The 17,159-nt window shown below is 47.8% G+C and overlaps 1 protein-coding gene across 1 annotated transcript; it reads right to left on the bottom strand.

Annotated features, from left to right (window-relative positions):
- Nucleotides 1–471: 471 nt before the first annotated feature.
- On the bottom strand, nt 472–16,581 carry RCC1L (RCC1 like). The gene is made up of 11 exons (XM_083806493.1): nt 16,235–16,581; nt 15,513–15,642; nt 13,014–13,142; nt 12,075–12,141; nt 10,921–10,972; nt 9,483–9,567; nt 8,366–8,547; nt 6,102–6,186; nt 4,931–5,104; nt 3,510–3,595; nt 472–1,890 (listed from the first exon to the last, which is right to left on the bottom strand). Exons 1-11 carry the CDS (start codon nt 16,529–16,531, stop codon nt 1,813–1,815), a joined length of 1,365 nt encoding a protein of 454 aa, XP_083662619.1. The 5' UTR covers nt 16,532–16,581; the 3' UTR covers nt 472–1,812.
- Nucleotides 16,582–17,159: the final 578 nt, after the last annotated feature.

Below are 17,159 nucleotides of genomic sequence, written 5' to 3'. Positions count from 1 at the left end.
GGTATAAATCGAGGCTCACTTAATGGGAAGGCACAGCAGCGAAGTTCTGTCACAATTTAACTTTACTCGCTGATTGCTCTGCCTCAGCCCACCACCACAACACAAGGTACACAGCGATGTTAAGAGTAGCACGTACAGAGGGTTGTTTGCATACTTCGTTTCACCTTCCCTATACCTTATGCAAAGCCCTCCGTAAGTTATTGCCTTAGCATAGGGCTTGGCACCAAGCTCTGATCAGGCTAAGACAAAATCTATTTGGTACAGAATTCCGGATAATGGAGCTAAACGTAAGTATGTGGTGTCCTCAGGGGCAGGGCTACACAAGCAGTAGGGCTCCTCCTGGATCAGAGGTGTCTCAGGTGACAGAAGTTTCCTGCCACACCACAACGCTTAAGTTCAAATGCAGACTGCAAGACAGAGCAGCCCCTGTGTGAAGTCAAGTAACATTTCCATTACTAAGAAACAAAGATACAAAGACTTAACAATCGCTTTATTTAAAACAATTGCTTGGATTTTGCAAAAATAACGTTTTAAAATAATAAATTTAATTTTTTTCCTTGACAAAGCAGGAGTATCCCATACATAAATGACACAGCTATGCCTGAGGTTGGGAGCATTTCACAAGAAACACTTTCCCACGTTTCTGTGTGAGATTTGCTGAGTGCCTACTACAGGCACATCCAGCTGCTGCTTCCCATCTCCTTTAGCTTACTGCATCCTAAATGCGCTTAACGCAACTTCTCTGCTAAGAAGGCACCAAGAAACAAGGCTGTGCTTACTGCCCACTAAGGCTGACGCACTGCAGGAAAGCCAGGCTAAGCCAAGAGGGCTCTCTGCAACTCAGAGCCACCATAACCCCAGGGACAAGGACTGCCAGGACTCCCCAAAAATCAAAGGCAGCGGTTTGTGATCAGCACACGGAGACCACTACGTGACAAACAGTGAGTGCTGCTCATTTCCACTGCCTGAACATCAGCCCCACGTGCAGTTCGGAGGGACCTTTGTTTCCAGCCTACTTCCATAAATAGGCTGGACTGGCCACTGCCCTTCGGCCTGTGCTTCCACAGCAGCAGCGTATTTCTTTCCATGCGGTCTTACTCAGCAGCACTTTCCCCCTGCAGACAGTTCTCACTCTCCCAGTCTAACAAACGTGTTCCCTGGATGTTCCTTGGCTGTTCAGCCTTCAGAGCGCACGCAGAGCCTGTGACAGCCCAGGCCACGGGCACGCCACCTGCCTGCAGGCCCCTGGCCATGTCCAGCTTCTGCAGAGAACAGGGGCCTGGGCAGGGCACAGCTGGTAGGGGACACCAAGCACAGCTGTGCTGGACTCCAACAGCCAGAATGAGTTTTCTTCTGCATAAAGAACTAGTAACTATAAAGCTTTCCCTGGGGAAATAGCTTGGCTCAGTCCAATGCTGACACCCCAGAGCTGGTGACAAGGAAAGCACCCGTAAATGAACGCCCTGTGCTACGGATTTCACCTCACACCAGTCTTCCCTGAGGGAGATCTCTTCATCCTTAGGCACAGGACGCACCAGCTGCGGGCTGGGCCTCAGCCTCTTTGGGAGTTTGTCAGGAAGTGGCCAGAGCACCCCGTGCACTGCTGCCCTCCTCAGGGAGCATCCTTCCCTCCTGCAGCCAGGCCGGAGCGTTTCAATAATGCAGAGATGAGAGCACACCCAGGCACTGCTAGGGCTGTCCCTGCTCACAGTCACTTCTTGCCCGGTTCCATGGAGCGAGTCTTCCTTTCCCAGAAGCTCATCGCCGAGCTCCCCCGTCTTCAAAGCGCAGCGCTGAGGCCCAGCAGCATTGCTAGGTGAAAGATTTAACCATGCTTACCATGTGGTCCACACCACACGCAACGTCCACCACCTCACCGGGCACAGTCACCTGGATCAGAGCACAAGAGCAGATTATTTCTCAAGCTGGTATCCTGCACCCAGTATTTCCTATTTCTCATTCCTCCTTCTGCTTAATATATCAGTTGCTTTTACAGGAACTTGTATCAACAGACTAGTCGTCTTGAGAACCCAGAGAAAGCAAGATCCAGCACCAGACGTGCTCATGCATCAAGCTGCCAAATATTCCCCTTTTCCCCTCCCAGGAGGGCACAAAGCTTTGGAAGGACAGAAAGCACCATCCCAGTAGCAGCCAGTGAGGAGAACAAAGCCTCAGCCCATCTGCTCAGCAGCAGCATGACCAACCAGAGCATAATGCAGACAAGAGGAAGAGGGCCTGCCCAAGCCCCACAAGGATTAGCTTCTTCTCTCATCAGCAAGGACAGGAGAGATGCAAGAGCTTGGCTTTGCCTCAGGCAGTTTTTGCTTTGAGGCTAAGCAGACCCAGCTCACCCACCAGTACAGTTACAGTTCTTTCACTTGCAGTACACTTACAGCTCAAGGAAAGCTGAAGCTACGAAGGGCAAGGTGCAAGCTTTTCCTGTGAGCTAAGGGAATGTAGAGATGGCTAGCTCTGGAGTAGAATGTGACAGGCAAAGAGCCTGGTAACTGCCCTTGTTTTTGTTACACCACTGTACCATAATGATACTTTGGTATCTCCTGTAGGAGCTGGCTGTTGGAGGCAGAACTACCATCAGTATCCACCTAGGGAAATGTGGACACTCCACGCGTGCTGCGTTCAGAGACCCCACTCAGCCACAGCGGTGTGATTTCAGTCAGATGCTCCGGAGATGGTTTTTGGGGTTCCTTTTTAAAAGGAGAAGAACGCATGCCGAAGAAACACATCCACTGCGAGTTCAGGCACACAGAAGGGGACTGCAGGGTGGTTCCACTGGTAGCCTCCCTCCTCTCTGAGGTGGCCCCTGGTGGAGACTGGGAACATCTGTTGGGCTGAGCACTGAACTCCAGAGCCAAGCTTTTCTACACCCCCAGTCTAGCTCTCAAAGCCAACCGAGAGAAGGGAGCAGAACTGGAAGCACTGTGAACCAGCTACGAAAACAGCTCAGTGGCTCAGCGCCTCCTGCTGTAACTACAGCCAGCCCAGTGACCCACTGCCACAGACGCTGGGCTTGGAAAAGGAGCAGGGCCAGGCAGCCCGCTGCTATTTGGTCCTGCTGCCAGCCACGACCAAAACATTCACCTAGTCAGATTTGTAACACAAGTCTTACGGCTCACAGGTGACCAATGCTGGCGGTTTTCTTTGCAGTATGCACAGAAATGAAGCGCAGGTTAGAGGGGAAGGGAGGAGGCAGTAAGGCTGCAGACACGAGGAAGATGCCATTCCTGTGGTTCAGGAGTGATGGCACAGCACCAGGTCCTGCTTTGGGATCTGAAATCTATACTGAAAGAGCAGAACCAGGAGACTCAGATTTACTGAGCACCTCCACCCCTAGAGCACACTAGGCAAGGATCTCTGGAAAAGAAAGCAGTCCTGCAGTTATCTGAGGTTTCTACTTCTTCCAAAATTACTTCAAACTATGCGGCAAGTGTTTCTTGGCCTCACAATAACAAAGGCTAGCTAAAAAGTACACTCTGGGTCTTAATCCTTACCCTCCATGGGAAATACTGGTCTTCCATTCTTCCAATTCCCAGGCAGCCTCTTAGATTCTTGCCCCACACAAAGAGTTCTCCTCTGTCTATGTAGATAGAAAAAGGAAAAAAAGAATAAAAATAGTTCTTTTTTTAATGAGACTGGTCTATTTGTGATGTTGGCAAGTGTGACTACAGCGCTGCTGGGAGTATGAACGGTTATACATGCAGCATGAAAGCCCTGAAGTTCAGTTCCAAGCACAATAAATGTGCTTGGGAAAAGCGATGCCTAACGAGCAGGACAAGTAGCAAGCTCTGGGCACAACTCTGCCTTTGCCTTCCCTTCTTACAGCTCTTGCTTTGGAATTTTATTTGAAGAAAGAATGCAGCAGAAGAGATTCCAGGGAATCATTTGTAGTGAAGTGAATCAACTGCACTGGAAGTTAAACAATTACAGCTGACCCCCACGAGCTATCAGCACAGCAAATGGGGGTAAGCAAGGCAGTGAAATCTGCCCCAAGCCATCACCTGGACACCAGTTGTTCAGCTGCCTGACAGAAGTGACCTTCTAATGGTAACTAGGGAAAAGAAAAACACTTGTATTCAGCTGTATTGGAGAGAGAGCATTTTTTAAGCCTCTCAGCACACATATCAGCTCCACAGCACAGACAACTAAACCTAAAACGCCACCAGTACCACCTAGTGTGTAACTCTTCCTGGCTAACGGTGGAGGGCAGTTACAAGCACCCTATGACCAGACTCAGTGTCACACCCACAACTTCCCTGACAAGGACCAAGCACATCGGCACCCAGCACTTTTCATGAGTAAGCTATTACTTTTGCTAATGCGTACACAGGTTCTCTGTGTTGCTGCCCCCTGCTGCCCATTTTTAAGTGACCTTCACCTTCAGAACTTCCTTTAAAGACAGGCAAATACACCGTGTACGTTCCAGACTGTCCTAACTTTAGCATACTAGATGTGTAGGCCTTTCCACCTGAGCCTGCTAACTGAATTGGTAAGAAGGGGCAAGAAAGCCCGACATCTCCCTCTGATTTAGACTCATTTTTACCTTGCCCATTTATCGCATGTACTCCTTTTGCTGCTGAAGTGTAACTGACTGACTTACTCTGTACAAGGAAATTAAAAAACCTTCCTGGATTTCCTGTTTGAGGTTGGTTTTTTTTGTATTAGGGTTTATTTAAGAAAGTGTTATTCTTCTAAGTCAGCCCTAGAGGTGACAAGTAGGTAACAGCCCTACATTCACGTTGTAATAGGCTCTATCGCAGCAGTACCTACGCTTAGAGACCATGCTGACAACTGTGAACGTGCTGTCTGTCCCTCCTGCTGCGTTCCAGTGTGTTTAAGAAAGACTTTTTAGCTTTCAAAGCTGCCAATAATATAGCCACATGACTTTCTCCTGACAGTAGAAGTAGAAACTTACTTGTAAGTGCTGCAAATTGGCTGAGTCCACAGCGAACATGAGCAACGCGGACGTCCGGATTCAAGTCTGACCAGCCAAAGAGGCTGGGCGGGATCATCTCTGGCACCGCTGTTTCTGTTAGGTTTGGTCCTTTCCCAAGAATTCCATATCCCCAGACAAAAACATTTCCTTCTTCTGCATCACAATAAGAACACATTCAGTAAGGAAGTCTGCGCTTGTGAAATTCACACCATGACCAAAAGGTATGCTATTCTGCCTCCTACAGCAGACTAACTCCTTTTGAGCATTTAAAAGTAGCAAACAATGCATTTCCATCCGAATGCCTTAATTTTTTCCTAAGCTGTGTAAGCCAGTCAAGCTTCATGGGGGAAAAGTGCCAACATAGTGCAGACTGGGTAAAATACTTCAGCTAAAGGCTGAGTTTTATTATCACCGCTTTCTCCTTTGAGGCACAGCCAAAGCAGCGGCAGGTTGGTGGCCCTGCCTGGCGTTCTGCCTCAAGCTGGGTGCCTGGGAAAGGCAGCAGTTGGACAGCGTAAGACAGAATAAGTTGCTACGACTGCCAGCTCCCATGTCATCACAGCAACAGCACCGTATATAGGAACCTCTTCATCAAGACGATCCTTCCTCAGAGTAGTACAATCCTTTCCCTCAATCCCTTATTGAGCGACTTTCAAGCTGTGCACCACTGGCAATCCCCAAACTACTCTGTAAGAAACCTGCTGCAGTTTCACTGTCCTCAGAACTCTGCTTTCCAGCCTGGTTTATCAAGGTTTATTTACATGTCAGACTTATACTGAGTCTGAAGGGATGTTCTCCCTCTGAAGCGTTGCCTTCCTTCCTGTATTCATCTTCACATAGGCCACGCATGGCCCACGTGATGAGAAAACAAGGGATCAGAGCAGCAGGCAGTGACCGTGCTCTCCTAGCTGGCACAAGCACCACCAACAGCACACACAGGCTTCCCAGCAGCACAGGCTAGAAGAGGTGCTCCATGGTTCATGCAGAGCCTCTCCAGAACATTTTCAGCCACAGTGTTCTCAGTCTCCCAGCTCTCCTCACACAGACAGCGAGCCCTGCTTCCAGCGAACAAGATGCCCGCTCCAGTAAGTTACAGCCCACCCACTGCGGGGCCCTGCACCAAGGAGGACAATTGTGGAAGCGACCTCACCCGTCAGCACAACATTGCCCGTCCCTCCACACGCAGCCTCCTTTATCTTCCCAATCTTGAACGGCAAGTGTCTGGGAACACTGACCTGCAGGAGGTTGCAAAGAGTCATTACAGACAAAGTACTAAACTGGAAACGAGACATACATTTTTAACTTGTTCTCTGGTTCTGGTTAAGAGCTCGCACACACTGACAACTTAAATGCAGACAGCCTTTGCTGCCTGAGTAACAGAACGAATGCAAGTCCCAAGACTAAAAGAACTACGTGAAATTCATTAAGGTTGAGAGCGCAGACACACCAGAAATAGCTACCCAGCACAAAGCCTACACAGGGCAACAAAGCTGGGAGCACTTAAGGCCTGCTGGTATCCCCGGCTCTGCAGGTCACACAGCACCAGCGTCAGTACGTGAGCACCCTGCCAAGGCCTCCCAGTGGGCAAAGTCACCGAAATGCTCTGCAGTGATATTTCTGAACACACAAAGGAAAACCACTCGAAGAATATCAGTCTTATTCAGTAGGGTTTGGTACAGCAGAAACCTACAGAGCTTGCCAAGTGTCACTGACCTCAGACATCACAGGTAACACCCAGCTCTGCAATTTCACAATTTGGATGTTATTTATGTGGTATCTAGAACTCCAGCTTTGGCAGGCGTGCCACTCATCTGCCTCAGACCTCTCCGACCTCAGTCAGGAGCACGCATCCAGGAAGGTGCTACACTACTTAACCCAGCCACCATCCTCAGGCCTCCCGGGTCCTAGCAATTAGCCCTACGGTAAGGGTAGGTCAGGAGTAGCAGGGGACACAAAGGTACCTATTTAATAGAAGCCACACTAATGCAATTACCTGCTCTTAGCCTTCTGCCAAGAATATTGAGTATTATGAATTCCCTGACTCTGTTTTCTGCACTACCTCTAGGAGGAGACCAACTGCCTGATGACCTCAGTACTGCAACACTTAGTGTTGAGTCAGCACTATATTCTCTCCCCATGTAAGCTTGCTCCAAAAAAAAAAAAAACCAAACAACTTGTATCTTCAAAACACTGGGATTTGTTTAGGAATCAGCTATAAGCCTACTGAAGTAGCTGGTGAGAAATTCAGGCCCAGAGCATAGAGCTCAACATTATGAAGTATGTAATTAAAGAAAGCAGCTTCTCTGCTGTATTATACATGTCTCAACAAAACCTTGATTAGAGTTTATTAAAGCAGCTGAAGACCTAGCAAGACCCTCTGCGTACAGTGCCTTCAATGGATTCTTCTGCAATATACTTTCTTCTTTCTACAGATCTTAAGAGTGCTGCAAAAATCTCTGTTCATAATTCACAAGTAGCAAGATTGTAGTCCACATGTACACTAGCCAACAGCCCAATACTCCATCCTGCAGGTCACAAAAAAAAATTAAAAATCTGAAAAATCAAGAGGCAATTCCCCTTTACTTCCCTTCAATATTCATCGTAAGTGCCCAAGAAACTACGACAAACAGCCACAGAACCAGTTTATAAACTGTCAATGAATTTCCCACTCAGTGTTGACAGTGAGTGAGAACCAATCCAGTCCATGGGGTTTCAACCTCAAAAATCAAGTTACTACACTTCTGGGGCTGGCTATTTAGCAAGGGGCCTTTATACCTCAAGTTGTAAGTTGATGGGTACAATTACAGCATTATTTAAGGCAGAAGGTACTGGGAATGAACGCTGCTGTGAAGCACACTTTCAAAGATGTCTTGTTTTGTCACCTTCCTTTTTATCACCAGCTGCTTTCTGGGGTGGGGAAGGAGTTCAGGTGCTCCTTTACTGTGTCAGACTCTAAAGAGAACCACACAGTCCCTAAAGAGAGCCACACAGTCCCACCAGGGCTAATTGGAAGGCACCTCCAAGGGTCACCTGGACCAAAACCCTGCTCAAAGCAGGGCCATTCAAAATTCTTGATTAGCCAGCCAAAAATCCTGCTGCTTCTGTCCAGAAACCAGCACAAACAAACTTGGTGCAAAGTCAGTGGACTGGGGATGAGGTCATAGGGTGTGCTCTTCCTTTGTAAGAGACAGACAAACTGGTGTGAGGTAACCCAAACTTCTCTGCCTGTCACTAGCTAGCTAACATACTGCCCTAAAGCTAAACAACCATTTCAGACAGGTTGGCTTTATAAGCACTGGGAAAAAATCAGCCTGCTACTGGTGTTAGTTTATATTGATTTACACTGCTGTCAAATTAAAAAAAAACACATTGCTGGGAGAAATGTGTAATTCCCCCCCCCCCAGGCCAACTGACCTGCGTGGTTTCAGTGACAGATGCCAGCTGCAAGTATTCGGAATTCCCCCAGCCAAAGAGGTCTCCCTCATCTGAGACAGCCAGGCAACAGTCCCCGTAGGAAGAGACCTGGATAATGTTCACTCCGGTGATGTCACCACCTAGCTTCGTAGGAATACTGGTGATATTGTAGTGCCCAAGGCCTGAAAGGAAAAGAGGAGAGAGGTGATCAAGATTTTTTTTTCCCCAGACATACTTCAATGCCCACATCGGACCATTTTATCATGTTACAGACCACTCATCTTTTTCTGTAAGAGCCAGCCCCAAACACCAGCTCTAACCAAAGCTAGCTCTCTAGAGTACAAAGCAATTTTACACAATCACACCTGGAAACCAGTCTAGGCCCTGGGCACTCATCTGCAAGCGTTTGAGAGCACTAACCAATCCAGGCAGTTACCCTGAGAGAGGCAGACTTCCATAAAGCTGCTGCACCGTGCCTTCTGCAAGGACAAACATGAGCGACAGCACACTCTGCTATCATTTTAGACAACAGCAGGTGAAGTAGCAAAAGACGCTGGGAAGCAAGCACACTGCATGACAGCTGCCTGGACAAGAAGCCAGAAAGCAGATGACAAACAGGATGGGCTGCAGTATGCCTGCAGGAGAAAACCACAGGAAGAATCCAGCTTCAGGAGCAGCAGCAGGACTAAACAGTAGGAAATGCTCAGATAAAGTCCTCTGACAGCAAGAGCCACCCGAGCAAGGGCCTGGCCAGAGATCCCATAGTAAGACAGCAGCAGCCACACCAAAGGTCTCTGTCAGGAGCAGGAAGCAAAACAGACCCTGAAATGAGCATCATGAAGCAAGACGTGCACAGAACCAGGGAGCTAACTTTCACGTGCCATTTCCACATGCTCCCCTCAAGCTGAATGCCTGGGTTGCCAGTATGGCATCCTAAAAATGAACTGGTTTGTCTCAATGTGGTAACCCGACAGCATTAAGAACATCCGCACGCAGCTGGAAACACAGCAGCTCCTTTGCATCCACACATGGAGACCAACATCCACCAGGAGCTCTGGATAAGGACAGCTCGTTATAGTCATCAATCACTAGAATGCAAGCTGAGCTCAGCTCCTACCTGTTTGTCCATCAGCTCCCCAACCGCATGCAAAGACCTTGCCTTCCTCGGTTCTAAACAGACTGTGGTCTTGGCCACACACAACCTGCACACAAACAAGAAGCCAGAGCTGGTCAGGAAAGGTCCCGTGTTCACGATTGATTTAATGAAGCATTACAGGCAGACAAATTGAGCAATGAACCTCTACAATGCCCAGCAGCACAGATTTTGACCTTTCCCTGCACATCCAGTGGCTCCACAGACAGGGAAAGCTACGAACAGCACGAGACAGCACAAGAAACAGAATTTTCTTCGTGGAAAGTGATGCTGCAGCTGACTTGGTCTCAGATCCAAAACAAGGCTTAGTTAACAGAAAGCTCAATTCAGCAGCGCAACGTAACGGAGCAGCAAAAAAGAGCTCTCCCTTCCCAGAGTGCTACCACGTGGCTCCCAGTGCCAGCTACAAACTGCCATTGATCCCCTGCCATGCGAGTGCCCTAAGAACACATCTGTTCTCAAATCAGCATTTATGTTGAATCAGCAATCATGTCTGGCATAGGCCTGCCCTAAGTTAAAGCCAATGTCTTCAAAAAACAGAGCCTAAAAGTTAGCCAAAGATTAAAGGGATTTAACCCACAAATTAAGTAGTCGACTACCAATAATTTTAAGCATGTAGGTGCTGCGAAAGTACAAACAGGAATCACTTACTCAACTCCCTTGAAAAAAATTATAAAGAGCAAAAACACAAGTTTATGAGCCTAAATCAAGACTTAATTAGGATGTACCACGGTGGACTCTCATACTGCTGACCTAAGTGATCCTTGCCTTTGAGGACGCTGCCTGGGCCAGGAGCAACATACACACAAAGTACACTTACAGGCACCCAGCCATACCAGTGAACGAGACCCCTGCCTGGAAGTGCTGCAGCGGTGCGAAGAATCACTGCTCAGAGCACTGCTCTGCAGTCCCTAAGCAGGTCTCGCAGCTCACTTTTGATATGGGGAAGACAAAACTCAAAATAAAGCAGTTGCCAATTGACCAGGACTCTCACAGCCTTTTCTGCCAAGCTGCTCCCCAGTCAGTCAGTCCCACTGTGTCCTGGTACCTGGGGCTGTTCCTCCCCCAAGGCAGGGCCCTGCATTTTCCCTGTGGAACTGCAGGAGGCTGCTGTCAGCCTGTTTCTCTGGCTCATCTGTGCCCATCTGGATGGCAACACCACCTCTGGTGCACTGTCTGCTTCTCCCATCTTGGTGTCATCTACAAACTTGCAGAAGGCACACCCCACCCCTCCAGACCATTAATGAAGCTGCTGCACAGGACAGGGCCCAGTACTGACCCCGGGTACACGGGGATTATCGGCCTCCCACTGGGCTTTGTGCCTATGACCACTGCCCTCTGGACCAGCTGTTCAGCCAGTTTTTAACCTACCTTCAGAACTAGGTTCAGAAGATCCTCTTACCTGGACAACTCTGCTGTCGAAATCATTCAGCTGATGAATCAAATGGCTTTCACTGGACACCACCAAACAACAACCGAAAAGAGAAAAGGCAACACAGCGGAATTCAGAGGACTGTAACTGGTAAGTGCGAAGGTAGACTTGCCTCTACTGAAAGCCCCTTCACTAGGACAAGAGAGATTCTTTCACATTCTTATATATTCAGAAAGCACAGTTCCACTCTAAAATTCATTCTCCTCTTTAAGAAGTTAAGAACTGTTACTACTTAAATATAATCTCTTATGGGAATTGGGGGTGGGAGCAGTTCTCAAACACCTTCCCTAGTCTGGAATGAGCACAGACATTTGGTAATACTGCAGCACCTATACAACACTACGCTTAATTACAGACTGACCACATTTAAACCCCAGAGCATGAACAAAGCAGTGTTCGCATTCATTTTATTTTTCCATAAAAAGAGGAGTTCTGAACAATCCCATGACTAAATTCCAGTCTCCAGGTGAAAAAGAGCTAGTTAAATTACAGCTATTTTCTTAAACTCCACAGGCCAAGTCCTGTGGATCTAAGAGCAATCAGCAAAATCTCCTATAGGCCCTGCCAGGGAATCAGTAACTTTCAACATATTCCCACTACCCACTTACATCACTAGTGTCTTATCAAGTATTTTGAGCATATGCTTTGGTGCAGTCCACAAAAACACTACAAAGGAAAAGCTGTAGAGACTCAAACGCAGTTACAGCAAAGAGACTCAATAAAAAGATCTCTCTTTCATGATTACAAGGCATTTCTAGCACCCTCACAAACAGCACTTGCACACCCCTCTGAGAGGCTAAAGGGAAAAAGGACTGCTAACACTGATTACCTCGGGCTAGTTACAAAGGTTGGGTTTTCCTCACTACGCCCTGTGAAAACTGTCAGATGCCGACAGCTTTTTCTATTTTATGAACGTGGTCAGAAGAGCACTCGTGCCCAGCTTGGGTTTAAAGCCAGGCCCTTTTTATGATACCTGCAGCATAAAAGCCTGTTCTCAGACTCTTTAATCTTGAACAGTACCCTTGTACCACCAGACTTTTCCTACCTCCAGGTTTTACTGAAGGGTTATTTCCATGCAATAATGTTTTTAACATTAAGAAAGTTCAGATTCTTTGGATTCTCACCTGTAAATTTCATCTTCAACAATCTTCCGACCACACTGTCCGTAAGAATTGTTTCCCATGGTGAAGACTGAAAAACAACAACAAAATGCATGAGTTTTATTATTGCCCAGCCTCATTAAGGCTTCTTTGCAGGTACACAGAATATTTTCATGAGGTCCTCAGCACAAAAGGTCAAACACAGTACTGTAAAAATTGGCATAAGCTTTCTTCAAAGCAAGTCCACTTGGATTTAAGTGCCCAAATCCATTTTAGCCAACAATATGTTGCTGGTAGTGCTGCAGGCACGGGGCAGTACCTGGAGCCCAGTGGCTGTTTTTCACTAATTGCCTCGTTCATCCTGCCGTTGCCAAGGAGACTCCGAAATAGATCGGCCTCCCACAGGAGCATTCAGCCAGCCAGCTCACCCAGCGATAAGCAGCACTGGATTGCTCTGTGCGGCGCTGAAGCCACTGCACCAGAGTTACCAGAGACATGGAAAGCCAATTCACAAAGCAGATCTGCTGTATGAAGGCCTATTAATTCATGGCTTTTATAAACGCAGCACTCAGGGGCTTCATGGGGAAAGTAACACACAACTATTGGCACAGCCATCCAAAACGGAATTCAAAAACACATCTGCCTGAACGAGACAAATAGCCTACACTTCAACGAGGCCTGGGGCTAAGTAAACAAACCGTATTTTGCAATACTTGTAGCAAAAAAGCATCCAACGCATTTACAGCTTGAGCCAAACAGCACGCAGAGCTCGACACCTGGTTATCAGCTGAGGCCTCTCCCTCCTGGGAGCGATCCCACGAAGGCCAGCAGCTACCTGCACATTTACAGTGCAACAGCCCATCTGCGGTCTAGTTCTCAAGGATATACGGCAATCGTTCTCAGATTTTTTTAAATGAAAGCATAGTCAGGCGTCCCTTGTCACCAGCACAGGCAATACCATACCTCCTTCGCTGTCCGTCAGGATCAGGGAATGGGCTCTCCCGCAGGACACCTGCAAGACTCGAGTTTGCTGCGGCTTCTCCAGTGGTAACGGAATTGGAGATGGTTCCAAGACATATTCGTAGCCTTTAGCTTAAGGAACAGAGAAAAATTAGAAAGTCAGCAGATTCTATAAAACAAATTCATCAAATATTTGTTGGTTACATCGTGCACACACAAACTGATCCCTACTTTGTTACAAAAGCAGACGTATTTTAGAAAGCCAGGATGCTAAACGAAGTAAAATGGCAATTGATATTCACCACCGGGAGGAAGAGATTAAAAGAAACAGTGATGACTGAAGCCAAGAATCATAGCCTAATCAAAAATCCTAGAGACTGAACGATATTAAGGCTTCAGGTGGCCACAACTGGGAAACTGAGGCTTTCAGCTGTATGTTCAACCACTTTGGTGAATAAAGCTGGATTACAAGAAAGCCTAACACTAAGCACAAACTAAAGTGCTCTGTACAACTGGGGATATTGCGAACGAGGTATAATATCAGCAACTACAAGAAGACAGCATGAAAGGCAAACAAAAAATCTTAGGGCTTCGTATTTAAAGAACAGCAGATTAAAGGCCCTTTCAGAAATAGGCATGTAAGAAACATTAACAAGCAGGGCTCCATGAGGGATAAGAGATCTAAGGTTTAAGAAAGAAAATGACAGACTCTACTCCAAACAGATTTAGTAACCTGAGGAATATGCAATCAGTTATGGTCAACTGGGGAAAAAAAAAAACAGCAAAACATACTCAGTACTTGGCAAAAGGTTAAGGTGAGATAAAAGCTTTGGTATCAAAGTAAACCACTTGAACAAGTGAAAGCAAATCCCAGAAGACCTGATGCAGCATTCTGCTCCCAGATAGCAGCATTTTAACTAGTTCTCACTGCCTTCAGTTGGAAAAAGAAACAGAACACCTACACTACTCTTACAGTAAGACACTATGTGATGCGAGGAGAGGGGTCACAACCGGATGTTTGCAAGTAGCCTGGCACGCAACACAGCAGGGAGGGAAAGACAGCAAGGTCTATACGTGTCTAAAGAGACATGGACATCACAAAGCAAGAGAACTTTTCCTTCTCTCTCTCTCGTTCTCCCTCTCTCTCTGTTCCTTCCAGTTGAGCCAGCAAGCTACTGGAATCTGTGGTAATGAACTCAGTGCCACCACTGACAATATCTGAAGGATCTTGGAGGAAGAGAAACAACAAGGTGGCTAAGGCAGGGAATGGCTAGCGTAAAATGTAAGTAGTTTAGCTTAGAAACAGCTGAAGTTAGACCATGGAATACAATGACCTGGAAGCTGGCAGGTTGTAAGTTCTCCTGGAAACAGCTCTACACAGACATGGCATTAGAACAGGCAGGTAACAAACCAAGTAACAAGCAACTTATCCAAAAGGAAGCTTGTCTGAGAGAAGTTAAATACAGAGCAGCAGCAATCTCACTACTCTGCACATCACTTTCAACAGATCTCCCCAAACACTGTACACTCCCTTACTTTGGGCTTTAACTGCATAGTTATTTAACCTGTTTCTGTATCCTCTAGCAAAAATAATTGATCTTGAAAATCAAGAAAAAGACAGACACACCTGAGATGTGAGCAGTTACAGAACTCAGAGTAACAGCTGTCACCTTTAAAAGCAAAAGGCGAATGGAGGCTTCTGTGGTCCCACCATTTTCCAGTTGCTGTTTAAGCACACACACCTGCTGCGCACATGAACTCTTAGAAATCTATACCGGATTCTAGCAGCAATACACAAGAGTTCCACTGTAAACTTCAGCATTCTCCATAGCAGCAATCATTTTCTTTTGGTTTGCCACAACATTTAACCTTTTGCCCATAAAAGGCACACCATACCTTGATGGATTAGGCTCTTACAAGGCATGAAGAGGAAATAAATGGTTTTCTGCACAAAAACCATCTTCTTACATATATTTGAAAGCTTATGATAAGACCAAATGATTGAATAAAGTGTTTTTCCTACAAAATGCAATTTTGTGTTAAAACAAAGAAAGAAAACCTACAGCTTCACAAAAGCCTCCATTGACTTTGCCAGAAGAATTCTGTGGGAGAGAGTTAGTTCAGAGATGCAAAAGCAACAGAAGTGAGCAAACCATCTTGCCAAAACCATTTTATTAATGAGCCCACTACACTACCCACTATCAAACTACAGACTCAAAGCAGCACCCTCACCAACAAACATGGGCTTCTGCAGAATAACCAGTTGCTTCCACTTTAGTTATACCCAGTTAAGGACACAAGTGCAGTGTGTAGAACAGATGGATCTCTCAGACAGTTACAGTGAAAACAACAGCCACATTAAAATATATATATATATATTTAAAGAGAAGTAAGGCCCTGTGATCTGCATTAGGGCACCCAGTACATTTCCATGCCCCCAACCCATACCACACGTATCCCGCAGTGCCGTCCCATCAGTCTTTACAAGACCTCCATCCTTACTTCTGTCTCTTATGCTCCTCTGAAATCCAAGCTGGGAGTCCTTGTTCAGCCCCATGCCCCACACTTTGGTGATGTCGGTGGTGTTAGAGGACAGCAGCGTGAATCCATAACCACAGGCAGCAGAGGTGATCTTTGAAGGCAAACAAGAAGCATAACATTCAGTAATAAAATACTGTTTAGAAAAATAGGTTCCACTCCAGACTGTTTTGTTATTAGCAACTCTTTAAGCCATGCCCAAATGTAGCCCAAATTCATAGTCTTTGGCGAAACAATCAAAAATAACATTTAGTGGTTAGCACAATGGTGTAAACGCAAGCTGAATGTTACTGCTTTCACGTTTTGCTTTTGTGTTTGTACAGTTGCTTTTGGACCCGTTCAGGCACAGCAGCAAAACCTGCCCACATCAGTAGATTTAAATAATAAAAAATGGAAGATACTAAGGGAATAACAGCCCCGTTTTGCTCTTTTTGCCCAAGGAGGCCCAGCCGTTCTGCCCTGCCTCGAGCCAGCAGAGCACGAGGCCTCACGCACGGAGACAAGAAATACGATTTCTAGCAGAAGCTTCTATTTTCCCCCCAAAGAACCCCAAAAAGGCATTGAAACTATCCACTCCTGCTGCGATAACCAACCCCCCTCCTGCTGTCAGGGGCCTGTCGGGAGAACACGCGCCCGCCGACACCTCTATCGCCTGTCGCGACAGAGCGGCCCCCCCCCGCAGGCACCTTCCCGTCCGTCTCCAGCCGGTACGGCGTCGGCTGCACCCGCCGCGGCCTCTTCCAGCTCGCGTCCGGCCTCACGAAGCTGGGGACGCCCAGGGCGCCCGCCAGGCAGAAGCCCCAGACGAAAACGCGCCCCCGGCGCCGCGCCGCCTTCCCCGCGTACTGGAACACGGGGGCGGCCTCGTCGGCCTCCCGCAGCTGCCGGGAGCTCGGCGGCCCCGCCGGCCGGGCAAAGCCTCGGTGAGAGGGCGGCGGCGGCGGCCGCCAGGCCCCGCTCAGCGCCCGCCTCAGCGCCGCCATCACCGCCTCAGGCGCCCGCCGCCATTTTGTCGCCCCCTCCCCCCCGCCCCTCTGCGCGTGCGCCATGCGCGGCGCTGTCCCGCCCTATGGAGGCCATGCCTGTCTTAAAGCGGCAGTGCCGGCCCTTCATGGAGCCACAGAATCATTAGGGTTTGAAAAGAGTTTCAAAATCATCTGGTCCAACCACCCCCATACACCTATGTCACCAACCAAACCATGTCCCCAAGCACCACGTCCAACCTTCCCTTGAACACCCCCAGGGACGGGGACTCCACCACCTCCCTGGGCAACCCGTCCCAGTGCCTGACTGCTCTTTCTGAGCAGAAATGTCTCCTCATTTCCAACCAGAACCTCCCCTGGCACAACTTGCGGCCATTCCCTCTAGTCCTATCACTGGTTATCTGTGAGAAGAGGCCGACCCCAGCTCCCCACACCTTCCTTTCAGGTAGTTGTAGAGAGCAAGACCCGTCACACAGCCCCCCAGCATAAATGGGAAACCCAAATGAAATGCAAACCCAAGCTCAACACAGCTGGTACGGCTGGGTGCGGTGTCACCCGCACATAGTCCTAGTGTTGTTCTCCATGTGGTGTGGCAGTGCTGTCCCAGCACTGCTCCCTGCACTGTCAG

Source organism: Anser anser, assembly GCF_964211835.1.
Source record: "Anser anser genome assembly, chromosome: 20".
NCBI lineage: Eukaryota > Metazoa > Chordata > Aves > Anseriformes > Anatidae > Anser > Anser anser.
Note: the sequence above shows the minus strand (reverse complement) of the source record. Positions and strands in the feature narration are given on the sequence as shown.

What these genes read in the sequence shown, in the direction of transcription:
- RCC1L (XM_083806493.1), bottom strand. Translation starts at nt 16,531, where the DNA reads ATGGCGGCGCTGAGGCGGGCGCTGAGCGGGGCCTGGCGGCCGCCGCCG. An exon ending in TCGACAGCAGAGTTGTCCAG is followed by an intron (nt 9,568 to 10,920) that starts GTAAGAGGATCT and finishes GTTTGTGTGCAG; the next exon opens with GTTGTGTGTGGCCAAGACCA. An exon ending in CTGTCACTGAAACCACGCAG is followed by an intron (nt 6,187 to 8,365) that starts GTCAGTTGGCCT and finishes AACCTCCTGCAG; the next exon opens with GTCAGTGTTCCCAGACACTT.